Source organism: Oreochromis aureus, linkage group 2 (genome assembly GCF_013358895.1).
Source record: "Oreochromis aureus strain Israel breed Guangdong linkage group 2, ZZ_aureus, whole genome shotgun sequence".
NCBI lineage: Eukaryota > Metazoa > Chordata > Actinopteri > Cichliformes > Cichlidae > Oreochromis > Oreochromis aureus.
Window position 1 is genome coordinate 23,138,484 of NC_052943.1, and position 19,175 is coordinate 23,157,658.

The window sequence follows — 19,175 nt, forward strand, 5'->3', positions numbered from 1 at the left end:
GATGTCAGCTGAAGTTACAAATTTATGCAGGTTTAATCTTTGATCAGTGACGGAGCAGTCGTGTAAACAGTGGCTGAGCAGCGAAGATGCCTTCAGTGCCACAGTGGTGAAAATGAGGTCAGCTAATTGGGACGGCTAAATATATTTCAAAGGGTACACCTTCTCTTTGGAAGGTGATAGACTGTGCCAGAGTCACTACTGCAGCAGATTTAACATCATCCTGTAATGAGGGGATTAGAACCTTCTGATGACCACAGAGTGCCTGATGAGTGTTTATGTAGCTGTAGCACAAATAATGTGGAGCAACTGCTGGGTGAACTAATGGAGATGTTACAAGAAATGGCATATTCTATCCATTAGATTAACCCAACTTCAGGCAAAACAAATCAAACAAAATACAAAAATAAAAACAAAACAGTAATAACCCATGCTGTTTTCTGCTTAATGTGCCTGCGCATCTGCTGCATCTGCTGTGGATATCAAATTGGTCAATTAATCAGCATCAAATTACTGCAGATAATGTACTGTATATGAAATAATAACTGAATCTTGATGGAAAAAATATCTAACTAACTGTGTTCTGATAAAACTCACATTTAATCATTAAATTAAAATGTAGAAAAATTTGAAATGCACACAGATGCAACAGTGTTGCGTTGGCATGTCTTGATATACAGTGAAGCTCAAATTTAAGAAAACCGTGTTTGAAATGTGGTGAAGAGTCTAAATATTAAGATCTCAGTGTTTCAGTGTATATTTGTGTAATCTCTACGATGATAGATGTGTCATTTTCTGTCCAAATTGTCCAATACAGAATGTGCCCATGTATAGCGATCCTCTGTTCAGCACTTTAAGGAAGCAATTTTCTTGTTATTGTTCCCTTCTGCTCTTTTCTTTCTGTTTTGTATAAATATTTAGGACATTTCAGAGGCAGATGGATATATCAGAAGCATACAGCAACATGCTTAATTATTGTTTTTATGTAAAGATTAATATAACCACTGCCATATGTTTTACGTTAACTTGATCAAATTTTTGTTTTTTATTTGACACTACTGGTTCATAGATGAACGACTTAAAACTAAATGAATAAATAAGTGGGATTTTGTGACAAACTAGATCACACATGCATAACCAAATGCAAATAACCCAGATAAACACGCACAAACACAGACACATACGTAGAGAGATATATTATTTATATTATACACTATTGTCTGTAACAACAATATTAGGATTACAAGTCCCCAAATCAACAGTCTGTTTATCTTGCTGAAACATTCCCAAATTTAGTGAGAACTGAATTTTTTCCCCTTGTTATCTTCATAAACAGAATGATAGAGAAGGAAAACTGGCACCGTGCTATAACTTACAGACACAGCAGTGAGCAATAATAAGATTTGTTTCAACATTTTGCTCATGGTGCCTAATTAGGGTGACCTCGAGAACACTAGAAAACACTAGAAAAAGAGATTTACCCAATCACTCCTTTTTTCTGCGTTTGGAGGGAGATTTCTGAGGGTGAATACTTGCTGGTTTCACTGAAAAGCAGTCAGATGTGACAGAGGCTTAATGGCTTTTCCAAAATCCCCAGTGTTTCTAAGAGTTACTGTTTGTGGCTGGCTTTTCTTTCTTAATTAAACATTTCTAAATTCCTTATTGAACAAGTGCACGTAGAAGTCTCACCCATTAAAAACCTTACTTTTCATTCTTTTTCTGTCACATTTCACAGACGGCAAAGTCCTTTGAACAGTCCCTGCACAGACAAATAGATAGCACATTGCTTCTGGATGTGAATTTCCATATTTGGTAATAAAGTAACATGTTGTCAAACTGTTCTCCCTGGCATAAGCTGCAGCACAGTCATGGGGATATCCAGTTTCTAAGCATGAGCTCACTGAGTTTTAATCCTGGGCAAACTCAGCAAGCTCACCAGCAAGAGTGTCAGCACAGAAAGCCTAGAAACAGGACAATGGACAGATGTGACACAACGACAGGAAAAAAGAGCAGCAACTCTCTTAGCTGCTATAAGTGCCAGGAGACCTAGAATATGTTACATTTTTAAGAAATATGGTGCCATGGTGAGCTATAGAGTGGGTTGTAAGTCTTACAATTATCATGCCTTGGAACAAAAATATGGCATATACTTACAAATCTATTTCATCAGCTATTCTGAAATAGGAAAGGAGGTGTAAAGGAAAAGAAAAAAGGAGGCTGGAAAGTGAAACATATATGGCATTCTCTTTGTGTGAACTGTAATTATCTAGAATATGATCAGTATTTTATCTTATTTAAGAAAATATCTGAAACAGAAAATAAGAAAAGAATATAAGTAATACAAAAATTCAGATTTAACAGCAAAGGCCTAAAATTAACAATCCAGCAGCAATTTAAAAAAGCAGTTTTTTTAAGAATTTAATGGAAGATACTTACTGTGAACTACAGTGGCTAGCATCTCCATGTACCCACAATTCCACACTTGCACATTATCTGCATGTTACAAGTATATTTACCTTATCTCAAATGTAATTCATAGTGCTCCACTGGTGTCATATTTTCAGACTTTGTTCCTTTAAATTACCTTGACTTATTTAACATGTAACCTAACTTCTTTTGTGAGAGACATTTAACTTTACTTCATTGACCTGTACACTATCATTCTCAGGTTAGACTGTGACAGTTAACAGTCAATGCACTTTAGGTTCTGTTAGCTTGCACGGAGACAAAAATGAAATTAGATTAGTGAGGTCTAATCTCTCTGTGGCCACATTACTGGCCAGTGTCATCTGCTAAAAAGATTAGAAATGCTGTCACAGACTGATGGAGGTGATTGGACTGCTGTTAACAGTTCGGCTCCGGCGGCTGTGATGAACATTTAATTGCTCATGTCAATGGATTGTTAAAGATATTTGAAGCGCATGAATAATGGCGGTGGATGAAAGCGAGTCGCTGGTATTCTAGCCAGTTTTTAAAGGGCTGTGTGTGCATTTGACTATGGGGTGAATGTTTTCCAAGGAACTCTAAACAAACTTAAAAACAAAAAGGTTTGATAAGTAAACGAGTAATGTTTTCATTGCCTCATAAAAATTCATTTGGTATACATCACTGAGCAATTAATCTACTGTTAAATATTTCAACTCACTTACCAAAAGATGAGGAAAAACTACTAAAATGATATTTTCCAGGAAAAAAATAAACAGGAAGTCACCACCGTGAAAATCTAGTTTCTATAGACCTCCAGTGGTTTAATGAGGTATAAATTAAATTTAGCCTGTGTCAGTGCACCGTGACATTAGTGTTGGCCATATTTTGAAATACACAAGCAAACTTCAAGCACTTCAAGCACACGAGCAAACGTCTCTGAAGTTTTGAGTCATGCTCAATCTTATTTGTTTTAAAAAAGCTTATTTTAATGTGTTTTCCATGTTTGGCATTGTGATTGTTTTAAATATTCCAGTAACCTGAAAACAAAAGTACTGATGCAGATGGTAAAAATAGAGGTGTCATCTATATTTACTACATTTAGGATGGAAACTGTCTCATCAGTTTGCTAAAATAGATAATTCTTTGGACTCTATTTGTTGTTTCATATAACTGAATCATGGAAGAAATGAGACTTTTGAGCTTTAAGCTTGGTAATGAGGCTTTCCTTTGCAAAATCCACACTGAAAATAGTAATTTACTTTTCATTTGCCAGAGACAAAATTAATTAAATTAATTTCAGCTGAGATTTCATTAATGAAGCTGGTAATATTTAAAAATGTGAAAAAGTGGCTAAAGAATACTCCCTGTGGGGATACATATATAAAGCATTACAGCAGAAATGAAGTAAACCTTTACAAACACCTAGTAGCCTACAGAAGTCACAGATCAAACTGATACTCACACCATGTATCTGTTACACAGACTCCAGTTCCCTTTGTCAGTGAGGCACCTCAGAATGATACTGGACAGAAAAACAAATCACTAGATTAATTACACTGAAAGAAACATGACAAAAGTCAATAACCCTCATTAACTTACATTTGATCAATACACATTTACAAGGAGCATGCCAATCTATCTACTCCAGTAAAATGTTTAAAAAACACTGCAAAAAGCAACCAAAGGATTAGATAGACATTCAGCATTTATGTTTACAGTCCACTGAGTTTTCAGTACTCTCTTCTGATGTTTGCATAATGAATGTTAGAAGGCAGTAACATCACTGGTGTTATGTGGACCAGAACATATGTCCTATATTATTGAATACGGTGCTTTTGGAGAGTCAGCAGAATGAGGATGTAATACAAGTAATCTAATGTAAACACAGAGTAATCACATATTAATGATCAGTATATAATAAATGGTTGTTAACGAAGGCAAACATTAAAATCTAATGGCATCTAACAATATATTGTGGATATTAAGCAGTGCACTGAAGCATATTTGGATGCCCCATAATCATACACCTGTGAATATGTGGAATAGTTATATTTATACCATACAACACAGAGAACATTTAAAAAGTTGATATAGAGTTTTAAAGATTCCTTAAGTCATACAGAATACCAGTCACAGTCATATCAAATAAAGCCATAGGTCACTTCATAAAAGTTTCACAAAGTGACTCGCTCAGATTGGATCTGCTGCTGTTGAACACAAGCGCTCCCCTGACAGAACTTGTGGGAAGCTATCCATTAATCAGCTGAAAAAGAAACTAAAAGAGATGTCCCTTAATGGTTGTGTCTGGCCCTAATGTGCACTAACTGAGGGTAATAAAGGTCTTGGTTATATACATTGCTATGAATTATAGCAGGGAGTACATATGCTTCCCAAATAAATGTCAGAAGAGTTTGTTTCAAATGAGATATGACATTGCGCTGGCAAATCATTCCTGGCATAAAAGAGAGCAATATGTTTTCTACTAAATAGTGAAAAGGAAGTTTGCAATTTAATTCAATCAGGATTAAAAGCAAATAAAGTAAACATTCAGTATTATGTCCTAACACAACTTTTTTTTCTTCAGTCTGTTCACAGTTCTCTAGAGGAGTGTATGCCATTTTTGGATTCTATGACAAGAAGTCTGTAAACACCATCACCTCGTTTTGTGGGACGCTACATGTCTCCTTCATAACACCCAGCTTCCCTCTGGATGGAAGTCATCAGTTCATTATCCAGATGCGACCAGATATCAAGGGCCCCCTCCTCAGCCTTATTGAGTACTACAAGTGGGACAAGTTTGCCTATCTCTACGACAGCGATCGAGGTAAGAAGTGAACACTTTCTATAGCTTTCAAAGTGTGATTTGAGTGGATTTTCATCATGAAATTCTCTAAAGAAAATCTGCCACTGTGGTCAGCTGGTTATCTTGCAGCCTTGGAAGCTTTATATGGAGCGCTAATCCTGTGGCTATTTGTAAAACATGTATGCGAAATTATGAAATTTAAAAACTGCATTATTGGCCAGTTATACTATATTATTATATGCCTTGCCACAAGGGAGTGCAGAAGAGTAATCTATCCATCCTAAACTCTGACCCTCATAGTAAGACAATTTGTTGGTTTTGTTAAGCTGTAGGAGGCTTTTTGTTAGCGTAGCTTTTGGGTCCACTGGTCCTCTTAGAGGAAAGGCTCGCATTCCCCCCTTAGTGAGCTTTCCTCTTGGGGGATAAGAGGACCCAAACTTTGCCCATTCCCCCTGACCGACATTTTGTTGATACGCTTTTGGTCCACTTGTCCACTTACATGGAAGCGGTTGATCAAATTAACACAGAATCCTGAGTGACTGCTTTTATCCTGTGATAAAACATTTCTATCCCACTGTGTGCAACACAGGTGAAGCTAGGTAAAGAGCATTTTGGCTCATTACAAACAGCTTGTCACATACAATCAACTATAGCACCTCCTGCATTTGAGTGTAATGTAATATCAAGGCGAGGTTAGAGGAGAGGCAGTCAGAGTCATCTCTGGCATACAGTGGAGATGATATGGCCTAAAGCTGTTGATTTCCACACTTGTTCTACATAGAGATGTGACGTCAGCAATGGTGTGACCATCCTAATTGAGAGGAAAAGTTGCACCATGCTTAGTTCACTTTTTGTTCTTTTTCAGCTCCACTTCACAATCAAACAACAGACTCACGGATACATACACATATACAAATGCACACATCCAGTTGCTTTTCTGGTTCCAACTCTATCTAAATTTCAAGCCATACCCTTTTTGGTCTATCAGTCAGTTAGACAGGCAGGCTTTTTCCAAGATTAAGAAACACAGAATCTGAAGACTGTCACCATAGCGCTCATGTGTTTTTTCCAGACTGCAGTTAAAACAAACATTCACTAATACAGCAGTAGTGGTGCCCTTAATTATAAAACTAGCTTTTTTAGAGAATAAGTGAAATTATTTAGTCAGAAATAAAGCACCTGTGATTAGAATCCTGGATAAGATCAAGGGCTGAATTTATCCTACATGAAATATTATCTACCCTCAAACTATAATATCCCAGCTTACTTCATATTCAAATCTATTCTGTCCCTTTTCTTTGATCCCTTTCATAAGTGATTCTTCAAAATTCGACACTGATAATGTCGAAGTCTGGAAATAAGATTTTATATCTTCCAGCAGACATTTTCTCTCACTGCCTGAAACGTCGAACACACTATATGCTTTATAAGCATGACAATTGTATTTTTTAATTGAGCTAGCAGCATATGAGTTGGTAAAATGGAAGATGACTGCGGCTGAATTCGAGAAGAATGGTTAATATCGCAATTAATAATAAGGTGTAATAAAGGCGATGGCAGCCAAAGAGGTTCAAGAACAATCTACTCCTGCTTTTGCGTTATCTCACTTTGCTGCGTCATGTAATTCATTTTATGCTGTCACCTGCTAATTGTGATTCTGTGACTTTTGCCCTTGAAGCAATGCAGTCTTCAGGAGCAACTGACACTGAAAAGAAAATCTCCTCCACAGATAGAGTTCCATTCTCTATTAACACTCTTACTGCAATGAAAAACCAGAATTAAAAGCTCAGTACTATCTAGTTACAGTGGAATAACAGTATTAAGTCTTCTATCCTAACAGGAATACTCAGTGTTTAGGTTACACATCAAATTATTCTTTTAGCTCATAGAATAACATTTTTATTTTCAGCACGCTAAAAGAGACAATGTTCAGATCAATTTTAGAAATCATTTTGAAGGTATGAAACATTGATAAATTCCCAAAGATAGCTTTATATGTAAGTATTTATATGAAGCACTAAGTGGTTTATTGTAACAGAAGTGAATCAACATAGAGATGTGGAACTGCTGCTGTCTACACACAGAGTTTGGAGTGGATACACAGTGGATTAGGAAGGATTTAGAGCATTTCTGCTCTGTATTACCTTTAACTTCCTATAGTGTTACATCTCTTAAAGTCTCCCACTGCACCTTTTCCCATCCAAGACATATTCTGCCTGCTCTTTATACACTAACTTTATCCTCCCATTTGTCCTGTCTGCTTTACAAATCATCTCTTGTGTTTGCTATGCTTTTCTTCCTTTTGCCAGCATGCTAAGTTTTACCAGTCAGCCTTTCTGACTGACAGCAGAATCAAATACTGTTCCTCTCTAAAATCAGAAGCACCAGCTGTTTCACAGTGTCCCCATGCTAATGCTAGGAGTGACCTGCTGTCCTTACTGTACGTCCGCTGTGGCACTAAGGGGCCTGTTGTGCATATTTCATCATTGCATGGCTGTCTAATTAGGTCAGTGTGATCCACTCATTCCCATGGCAACCCAAAGTGTAGAGGGAAGAGGAAAGAGAGAGACTGTAAGTGACTGAGCTTGTTGGTAAATGATGCAAGGATGTGTGGGGGTGTTTCTCAGGGAGTCGAAAGAAAGGAAGCAATGGAGTTGCCACTGGTTATGATGAATTCTATTAGCACACTGAGTCTAATGCATGAACCAGCAAATACCTCGTCAGCTATGGCCAGTAACTTGGTTTAAACAATGGATCAAGATAGATTAAAGAGTAGGTTAAAGAGAAGACCAATATTATATACCGATAGTACGCTGTGTGATCGGCTAACACTAATTAGCAGGTCTAATTGTTTAGGCAGTTAACCTACACAGTCTATGGATGCAACTTGCTAACTAAGCATGCCAGCATTTGCTAATATATTAGAAATCCACTGTGTTTTGTCTAAATATGGTCACATACTCGTGCTTGGAGACTTTATGCTTAATTAATCAAAGTCAAATAAAAGCACTGTCTACAGCAGTGATAAGCACTAAAATAGCTATTGCTGCTGTCAAATATTACAATTGTACCAGTGTGTTTTTTTATAATTTTCATATTTTTATCTAAACATCATTTAAACATTTACATGTTTGAATCTAAATTAAAATAAACAAAAAAATAAACCCAAATAAAAGTTATTGACACCTTTTGTTCATTTGCAGATTCAAGTTCTGTTATAGCAGACCTGCAGGCAATCGCAACCCCTGCTATTTCTTCCTAAAACAAAGCCTTTAAACACTTGCAATTGATTTAAGTGGTGCTTCAATAGGCATTAAGCAAAGAATAACAGGTTCACTCTGGGGAAGGATGTTGGACTTTAAGCACAGTAGATATATGGGAACACAATTTGTTAAACAGATTATAGCTAATGTGAGGATGAATTTGTAGGAATCGAATCAATATCCTCTATTTAATCTGAGCCTATTTGGCCCTTATTTAAACATTTTACGTTGTATTTTACATGTTCTCATGTATTTGGAGTCATGATTGAATATAATTAAAAAAATTGTCAAATGTAAAAGATATTAAAGGAAAGATTTAACTTAAGTCCTGCTTTAGACCACTGAAAGAGGTGTTTGTTGTTCATTGCAAAACATGCAAAAATCATGGGTTTGTGAATAACCGAAAAAGTCACATATATTCTTACATTATATACAACATTGAATGACTTAAAGTGAATGTATCAAAATGCAAGATGTTGTTCTTTTTTATGAAATAATTACATTTACAAATGTCATTGAACTGGTAACAAAAGCAAAATACTCAATATATATTTTAACACTAAATGCACAGGATCAAACTTGTATTACATGGTGATATAGTCTTTCAGTTGGAGAGAGTGTAGGGTGGGATGAGATCAAGTTATAAAGTTAAAGGATAACTTTAGCAGATCTAAACAGATTTTAATTTGAATTAATATACAGTGTTAACACTGGGGTGGACAATATATTTTAATACTTTTAATTACTTATTAATGAAAATATTTAATCAGCTAATTTGATGGCCACAGAAAAGGTGATAAAATTGACTTTGAATGCGGGACATTTGTTTTTGTCGCATGTTGGTCTGAGTCTTCCAGAAACCGCTGGTCTAGTGTGATTTTTCTAGGGATAAATGCATTGTTGATGCCAGAGGTCAGAGGAGAATGGCCCGATTTCTTCACGCTGATACCAACAGCAGCTCAAATAACCACTTACATACAAGGTGTGCAGAAAAAGCATCTTTGAATACAAAATATATTAAACATTGAAGCACATGGCTACAGTAGCAGAAGACCACAACAGAAGGCCATTTCTGTCAGCTTAAATAGGAAAATGATGCTACAGTGGAGTGGGGTATAGTTTTTTGGCATGCTTTGGGGTTCTTGTTACTAACTGAATATTGTTTAAAATGCATAACCTACCTGAGTATTGTTGCGCACATGTCCATGTCTTTATGACCATAGTGTACCCATTTTGTGATAGTTGCTTCCAGTAGGATAACACAAGATTTCACAGAGCAAAGATAATTTCACACTTGTTTCTCAAACATGACAATGAATTCACTGTACTCAAATGGCCACAGTTTCAATCCAATATGGATGTTCATCTGACAAAGATGCAGGAAGTGCATGATGCCATCAGGTCAACATGGACCAACATCTCTGAGAATGGTTTTCAGCAACTTGTTGAATCTATGCCACAAAGAAATAAGGCAGTTGTGAATGCAAAAGTTTTTATTAGTAAGGTGTGCCCAACAAAGCAGCTACTGACTATAAGTACAGTCCACAGAGATGCACTATCTAGATTATATTTGATTTCAGCCAATGCTAACTAGCATTTTGCCTTTGTTCTTTAATTATTTTCACTGCATATTACTCAGAACTTAAATTTCATTTCATTTATCTAATTTCTTAAGTACCAATAAAACACATTTAACCACTACGCTGACCTTAATGCAGCTATGATGAATAGTTCATTCAGATAAAACTGCAAGTCTCCATTTTCCTCATATAAAATCAAAGCCGTGTCGCATGAAATTGATTACATCTGTAATTCACCGGCAAGTCCGAATGAAACACTCAACCTTTTTATTAAACCACTTTCTAACTGCCCTCAGCAGACCAGTGATCAATAACAGCAACGATTCAACAGTGAAACCAGACAGAGAGGATGATGCGAATATAATCTGAAACAGACATGATATCTTTGCCTTCACCAGACTACACTTCACACTGACTGACCAGTGCTACAGCTAACTGCACCAGCCGTGTCAGTTATTCACTGAACATTTTGTTTGTATTATATATTGGAATAAACAGTACGGTCAAAATAAGTGATCACATACTGTAAGAGATTTTGCTGAAGACCATTATTTTTCAAGGTTTTCTGAAGGTCTTGCAATTTAAAATACCAGACAAAGACTATGAGTGGACGTTCAGGATAGTGTTGTTAATCAAACTGTGAAAATAATAAGCAAAATACTAAATTACTCCTTTAAAACATACAGTAATAGCGCAGAAATGAAATCTGAAATGTTGGTACTGATGCAGTCAAGTGTATTGTTAGACCCACTTTCCTCCCACATGTTGGTCAGGTTCATGCCAGAATACCTGTGACTCATCTTGATGAGCTCTTTACATAAGGCACTGAGTCGCTGTAAAACCTTCACTGGGTTTCAACAAGCAGACGAGAATGTTTTTGAACGGGTCTTGTCTGCTCGTGTGTAGATTTTTTTCGTCAAACTTTGTCTGCTTCTGCTAGGTTTTTGCATTTCTTATTTGTTTTTCTGCGTCCAACATTTTTGTTTTTGGTTGTTGCTGTGACTTCTTGAAATTTGAGGCTTGAAATCTGCATATGGTGTTTACTGCACTGAGCCTTCAAAATGCCATAGGGCCAAAAATATCTCAGAGACTTGAAGACTAAAGAGAATGTGCAGTTCTACATATTGCAGGAACAGGTTATTGTACCTTACCATTGTTCAAAAGAATCATTTAAAGCCATTATAAAACACAGGCATATGTTAAGCATAAAGAGACACAACATGATTAACATTTTAACTCTGTGTCAATCTTTTCTTCAGGACTGACAACACTACAAATTGTTCTGGACACTGCAGCAGAGAAAAAGTGGCAGGTAACTGCCATCAATGTGGGAAACCTTAAAGATGAGAGAAAGGATGAGGCCTACCGCTCACTGTTCCAAGATCTGGAGAACAAAAAAGAGAGGAGGGTGATACTGGACTGTGAACAGGATAAAGTGAAGGACATTATGGAACAGGTACATTGTAGATTATTATTATTATTATTATTATTATTTTTTGGTAGTCTTTCTCGTAAGTAATTTCTGGGTAAAGTAATTACATGCAGTAGGCTTCATTGGTATAATGATCAGTGGCTTGTTTTTTGTAAAATAAGCTAAAAAAATGTAAGTTTACAAAAAACTGAAAGCAAAAAACAAATGTTTTTACTATTTTGTGCTTAAATTATATATGATATTAGAACTAATAGAGTCCAAATATGTAAAAACTCTACTGGGAAGTGTAAATAGCACTGGGAAGGGATCTGTGGTGATTAAAAAAGGGGGATGCAGGAAATGCTAACAACCTTGTTGTCCTTTAATTACTCCTGTAGGAGAAAAGTAAGATCCAGTTGAAATATGTGTATCTGACAAAGCACTTACAAAAGCAGCCTTGTCACATGGACCATGCAGTCCAGCAGATGTAGAAAGGCACCATAACAATTATGCTAATTGTTCATTTAGGCTGTAAACAAAACTGCAATTAAAGGAAAAACAAATGCACATAAGCAGACTATTTTTACTCAACCTTTTTCTCACGAGGGAGGCATATTGATTAGCATTTAAAGCATGCAGACGTCTGTTTAACCGAATGCTGGCTGAAATCAATGTCTACAGCCTCGTTGCCTCTTTATCGGGGAAAAACAGAGACTGTCGAGGTGGAGGTTTCTTGCTTTATGTCAAAGACATTTACATAGGAGATACAAGACGTTATTATTCAAATCTGCATCAAGTAGCAGCCCTGACAAACGGAGGTGTCAGTCAAGCAGCTGGATTAGTTTCAGGTGTGTCATTTATATGAGGTACTGAAAAGGGGTATGGTTGAGATATGTTAGTTTTTTTTCTTTTTTCTTTTCTGATAAGAAAACAGGTTTTGGAACTTGATATCTCTGTCTAGCAATATCTGCGACTATAAGTGACAATGTTTTTTCAACTGATAATGGCCAAGACTGTCAGACATGTGAGGGTCGATTGAAACAAATTAATAATGTCTGAATAAATATGTGGCAGATTTAGATTGTACTTTTTATAAGTGTAGTTGTCCAACAGTGTAAAATGACATACAAGAGGGACTTCAATCAAGCATTTTATTAAGCTGTTTTTCTCACCTAAGAATTATTTTTTCCTTCACGAGGTGTCCTGTATGTTTTTTTAATGCATATGTGTTTCACAACCCTGTAGGTCATCACAATTGGCAGACATGTTAAAGGCTACCACTACATTATAGCCAATCTGGTGAGTGTAAATAACATTTACACCTTTTTTTTAAGAGTTTATTAATTGATGGAATAATTAATTTTGATCTGTTTTTTTTTAGGGTTTCATTGATGGAGACCTGTCCAAAATTCAGTATGGTGGAGCAAATGTTTCAGGCTTTCAGATTGTTGATTTTGATGACCCCTTGGTTTCCAAATTTGATCAGCGATGGGAGGCACTAGAAGAAAAAGAATATCCTGGAGCTGACAGCAAAATAAGGGTGAGTTTTAACATGCACATATGAGGCGATATAATACTGAAATTATCAATAATTATTCTGTTGAGTTTACTTTACTATACCAGCCCACATGAAGTGAGCTTTTAGGAAATTACAATGGCATGTTCAGTTTTGACAAACACAGAAATCAGATAAATTTACATTAAAATATAACCACAGCTGCATAGTCATTGCCAAAAGTAGCCTTCGTTTTTTTGTAACTGGGAAAGCTCTTTTTAATGCCACACTGATTAAAAAAAGCACTCTGACATTTACAAAACAGAACAAAACTGCTCTACAAAAATATTTAAACAAAGAAAGCACCAACATCAAACATATGATATATCATATGCTGTCTAATTAGGGAAAGACAGTGGATAAAGGATAATGAGCTGTGCATATCTAGTGCAGAATGTCAGATAAACATCATTTATTTATTTGATCAACTATATTTATTCAATGTGTGAATACGGAGCTTACAGTTAAAGCCTTTTTTGTCAACTAGTTATATTATGTTTAACCAGATAACAATACCATCCTTCATTATTCATCTATATATAATATATAATTCATGTATAATCTCATCCTATTTTCTGTCATAGTATACATCTGCGCTGACCTATGACGCCGTTCAGGTGATGACAGAAGCTTTCCGATACCTTCATAAACAACGCATTGACTTTACCAGGAGGGCCAACACTGGTGACTGCTTGGCTAATCCTGCTGTGCCGTGGGCTCAGGGTGTGGAGATTGAGCGAGCACTGAAACAGGTAACTCACCTCGTTTGCTGGTGACGATTCATTGCAGTGGTGACAGTCGATACATTAAAAGAATAGCATTTTAAAACGCATCAAGGTAGAAATTACTTGTCAAAGCTTGATTTTTACAGTGCATATGCACACAGAGAAATATGCTCTCAGAAGAAGAAGAAACACACTAAATAGAGATTAGTTTGATGGTAAACTATGGTGCTGCATCAGTTATTCATGGTTATCACGGTGAGTTTCCGAAAGATCAATAACATGGTCCTAAAATATTTTTTCTCTTCTTTTTATCTCTTTATCTGTACCACACTGACTTGTCCATCTACACTCTTTCTTAAAGCAGAGCAGAAAAAAGTATCCAAAACAGCTTTTAGGATGAGATTCTTTTAATGATAAAGGTATCAGTTGGAAATGTCTCAGAAAGCTTTTCCAAAATTGATCAGTTCTTGCCTTTGATGTCTTTTTGTCTGGCACCCTGGAAGTCAGGATACACTTATACAAGATCAAGATTAGCTGCCTTTAACCACCCCATGAAGACAGAGAGATGCTGTCCTGGGTTGTGATCAAACATGTCAGAAGATAAGCCGATCCAAGGGTGTTGGATCTCTTCCAAATCAATTTATGTTGCTCTCAAAACCTGTTCAGTGATGTTTAGTTTCCCAAGATCACATGGCTCTTACCTTCAAATGTCCCCCAAAGTGAGGCGAAAGTGAAAGTAAAGCAAACTTTATATAATGCTACCTATTTTTACCTAATATTTTAACTTTAATATTTCCCTAAGAGGGGGTTCTACGGCAAGATAAATATCACAGTATTAACACAGTGTGTGACAAGATGAGTGAAAATCTGTTTTTGTTTTTTTCCCCTCTCCTCTCTTGTTGAAAGAAAGTTTCAATTTGTTTTTCATTTTTAGTGTTTCCATCCATCCATCCATCCATCCATCCATCCATCCATCCATCCATCCATCCATCTTCTTCTGCTTATCCAGTTCAGGAGGTTTCTTCTCGGTCTCAAATCAACTTAACTAAACAAATAACCTGTGAGTTTGATTGAACACTATGACAGACTATGTAACATGTAATGTTACACAGTCATAGTCACTGTACTAACGTTCCTTCCATATAGGAAACAACTAGTTACACATCAGCACTCTAGACCTATGTAACAGCTATCATACAATACAATGACTTGCCAACTGAAAATGGAACTTAAACCTTAGATTTTTCAAGTTTGTCAACTAAATGAGAAGATGTATGTCAAAAAACTGAGTTTACATGTTATGAAATCCACTCTGCCAAATGCATTTTAGAAATGCTGCTTTTTCCTGAAAAAAATCAAGAGGATCCTTCCCAGTCTTTCTATTTTGGTTCCTCTGTTTAATAAATGTTCTCTGAATACATGCTGAGTTTATGCTGTGATTTCCTCTCCAATCTGGACACCACTGGGTTCATTCAGACTTTCTGCTGCCTCGTAGCTCAGCACAAAGGAGTATTTGAAGTCACTAGGTATCATGGTAAAAACACTCAAGAAGAGGGGAGTCATAGGAAGCAAAGAGCAAAGTACACTTCCCACTTAACCGATCCAAATGGATGTCATTTTGGGGAACTTGGATGAGGTCGTGACAACATCACCATGCACTGATTTTTGGGCAATCAAACTCTGGGTGAAGAGGTTTTTGAGGACTGTATTACTTCAGATGAGTAAAAAGACACGTAAAAAAGATCCTTATTAGCACATTAGTATTTTACTTCTCTAAAACTGTCCCAATCATCTCCTGATGACTTAGCTAAGAGCATTTCATCCTTGTTGCTCAAATTGGCAGCTATTTACGGATTAAGCCCTGAAAGGATTTATGAGACATTTATTACCTATTCATCCTGACAAAACTGCATTTGCATGACCCAGACAACATCAAGAATTAATTTAACTTTGAAAATCTCAACTTTTAACCTGTAAATGAATGGTAAACCCATGTATTGTGTTACTTGACTGATCATAATTAATAAGAACAACAATGATAGCTTCCATGTTTTTAATTATTGCCTTCCACATAAGCCCACTACCACTGTTTGCTCGTCACATAGATTTATTCATTCTTACACATGTCTGATCTTGTGTTTCCAAGGTTCGAGTGGAAGGCCTGACAGGAAACATCCAGTTTGACCAGCATGGCAAGAGAGTCAATTACTCAGTGAATATAATGGAATTAAAGAGTAATGGTCCTGTAAAAGTAAGTCTCTTGATATCCAATTTGAATAGAAGATGAATATCTATATATGAGACTATATAATATGAGACTATATAGTTTGAGTTCAAGGTTCAAGTTGTCCATTAAAGCAGCAGTTGCTTTTTCTTGTATTTGTTGCTTATTTTTTCCAACAGATTGGATACTGGAATGAAATGGATAAAATGGCTGTCACCAAATCAGATGTCTTTACAAATGACACAACAGGAATGGAAAACAAAACCGTTATTGTGACCACCATTTTGGTATGTTTAATAATGAGTCCATAAGTAATTGCATACTTTTAATTGTGGTTTTAGTGTCTAAGTTCTTGAACCACTGGGTACCTTATTTTATAAATAGATGTCTTAGCACTTTAATTTAGACACTTTTCCCTTTAAGGAGAGCAGTGTTTTTTTTGTTTTTCGTTTGTTAAATATATGTAGAATAACACCAGACCACTAATTTCATGCTACAAGGCTATAATATGTTTCACAAGGTAATTCATATGTGCTGAATTCATGTGCGCTGCCCTTTTTTCCTGTCCTTCAGGAAGCTCCGTATGTAATGCTGAAAAAGAACGCTGACCTTTTTGTAGACAATGAGCGCTACGAGGGTTACTGTGTAGATCTTGCTGCTGAGATAGCGAAGCACTGTGGCTTCAAATATCAACTGAAAATAGTGGGGGATGGAAAATATGGAGCAAGAGATGCAGAGACCAAAATCTGGAATGGGATGGTTGGAGAGTTGGTATATGGGGTGAGTTGATCTACTCAAATGCATGCTTTAAAGGTTTTCAATGAGATAACTTTGATTGAGACCCCCTCTAATCTCAAGTGGTATTTCTTAAACCTTTTTTTGTCTTTTTTTGCCTTCTGGTTTGATAGAAAGCAGACATCGCAGTGGCTCCTCTGACCATCACATTGGTGCGAGAGGAAGTGATTGACTTCTCCAAACCTTTCATGTCACTGGGCATTTCCATCATGATCAAGAAGCCTCAGAAATCCAAGCCTGGAGTTTTCTCATTCTTGGATCCATTGGCTTATGAGATTTGGATGTGTATAGTTTTTGCTTACATTGGTGTCAGCGTGGTGCTGTTCCTCGTCAGCCGCTTCAGCCCCTATGAGTGGCACACTGAGGAGTATGAGGACGGGCAGATCCAGACCAATGAGTCTACTAATGAGTTTGGCATATTCAACAGCCTGTGGTTCTCCCTTGGAGCCTTTATGCGACAAGGCTGTGACATCTCTCCTAGGTAAGTCAGAAAAATCAGTGACTTCTATATTGCTTTAATTTAAGAAAATTTATACTGTAAGTATAAGTAAATAACAAATGCAACAAAAAACTTTCCAACAGAACTACCTAAATATGAGAAAAAACTGGTTTTAGAACTTCAAATTATTCATCAACCAAGTGTATTTTTTAGCTCTGCTAGCAATATAGGCTTAGGGGTTGTAATATTGTTGGGTTTATAACTTAGAGGTCCAGAGTGAAGCACTGTAGCATAGTTTCTCAATTGAAAAGAGGATGATGAGTATGGAAAATATTAGTTAGTTACATGTTATGTTTGAGCATGTAACCAAACAATCCACTTTGTTATATTCTTCATACATTCTATATGTCTTGGCTTTATTTGGTTTTATTTACTTTTGCTTAGATGAAAAGTTATAAAATTATTCTTTTTACAGAATTTAGTGTAAAATTAAGATTTTTACTGTAGATTTACTATCTTGTGAGTAGACACTTGTGTTCAGCAGTGAAGCCAGTAGGGTTAGAGTCATGTGCTCATCAGAGATTATTCATTATGTATTTTGACCTATCCTTTTCATCCCACACCTCATCCCAAACATGTTTTATGTTAAATTAAGAATAACCACTGCTTCTCTTTGTTAACACTGTTGCCTCACAGCCTAAAGGTCCTGGGTTCAAATCCACATTCTAGATCGAGCCTTTCTGGGTGGAGTTTGCATATTTCCCCAAGTTTGTGTGGGTTGTCTCAGGATACTTTGGCTTCCTCCCACAGTTCAAAGACTCTCAGTTAGTGGGGTTAGGTTAATTAGTGATTAGTGCAAATGATTGTCTGTCTCATTATGTTAGCCCTGCTTTAGATTGGCACACTATCCAGAGTGTACCCTGCTTTTCGCTGCGATAGTCTCCAGCCCCCCTAGTGCAACCCTGATTTGGAAAAGTGGAAGAAAATGGTTTTATGGATCTTTAGCATTATTGTAGTCTCTGAGATTAACTAGTACATCCCAATGCTAGAGTATTGTCTGGTCTGTTTGTGCTATGCTATTTTCAAACGGATCTACCTAAAAATAAACCAAAATAAATATTTTGGTAAATCACAATGCCATGCACTACATCACACAGTGACTGCATTTATGGTTGAAACCTGCCTTTCATAAAATATGAAAAAAAAAATCTTTTCAAAGCTGTGCATGGTTAAGTCTAGGAATATTTTGTGATTCATGGTAAATTACCTGCCTCAAGCGGTACACGTCTCTAGAAAATTGTTGAAACATCCATTACATAAAAGTTATCTCAATACAGCTATTGAATCTTGTTTCTATGTTTTGTTAGAATGTGATAAAAAAACAGAAAAAACCCAAACAAACAGATAAACATAACAGCTCTTTCTATTTTTTTGTCTGTACAACAGATCTCTGTCTGGGCGCATCGTTGGTGGCGTGTGGTGGTTTTTCACCTTAATCATCATTTCTTCCTACACTGCTAACCTGGCTGCTTTTCTGACGGTTGAAAGAATGGTTTCTCCCATTGAAAGTGCCGAGGACCTGGCTAAACAGACTGAGATAGCTTATGGGACTCTGGACTCTGGCTCCACAAAAGAGTTTTTTAGGGTAAGAGGTATAAAGTGTGTATTCTGAAGCTATGGAAGCAACTCATAGCAACTCATAGCTTGTGTATTCTTTCTGTGCAATTTTACACTAACCATAATAGCATTACAGAATATACAGTGCTTAAAGGAAGACATGACATAACTGAGTTTTAATAATAAAGCTGTATTAAAATCATTTTGTTTTTGTTTTTCCTCAATACAGCGCTCAAAGATTGCCCTTTTTGACAAAATGTGGACATACATGCGTGGTGCAGAGCCCTCTGTGTTTGTGAAAACCACAGCAGAGGGGGTTCAGAGGGTCCGCAAGTCCAA

At 36.5% G+C, this 19,175-nt stretch overlaps 1 protein-coding gene across 3 annotated transcripts in view; it reads left to right on the plus strand.

Annotated features, from left to right (window-relative positions):
* gria2b (glutamate receptor, ionotropic, AMPA 2b) overlaps positions 1–19,175 on the plus strand; it is a 48,112-nt gene that overhangs the window by 22,499 nt on the left and 6,438 nt on the right. For all 3 annotated transcript variants that reach the window (XM_031758899.2, XM_031758907.2, XM_031758915.2), the window contains exons 3-13: positions 5,009–5,248; positions 11,330–11,526; positions 12,727–12,780; positions 12,863–13,021; positions 13,621–13,788; positions 15,908–16,012; positions 16,165–16,272; positions 16,559–16,765; positions 16,894–17,261; positions 18,666–18,864; positions 19,066–19,175. The exon at positions 19,066–19,175 is cut by the window's right edge and continues 138 nt beyond it. In XM_031758899.2, the coding sequence (XP_031614759.1) occupies positions 5,009–5,248; positions 11,330–11,526; positions 12,727–12,780; positions 12,863–13,021; positions 13,621–13,788; positions 15,908–16,012; positions 16,165–16,272; positions 16,559–16,765; positions 16,894–17,261; positions 18,666–18,864; positions 19,066–19,175 (1,915 nt within the window). The remainder of the gene's footprint in view (positions 1–5,008; positions 5,249–11,329; positions 11,527–12,726; positions 12,781–12,862; positions 13,022–13,620; positions 13,789–15,907; positions 16,013–16,164; positions 16,273–16,558; positions 16,766–16,893; positions 17,262–18,665; positions 18,865–19,065) is intronic.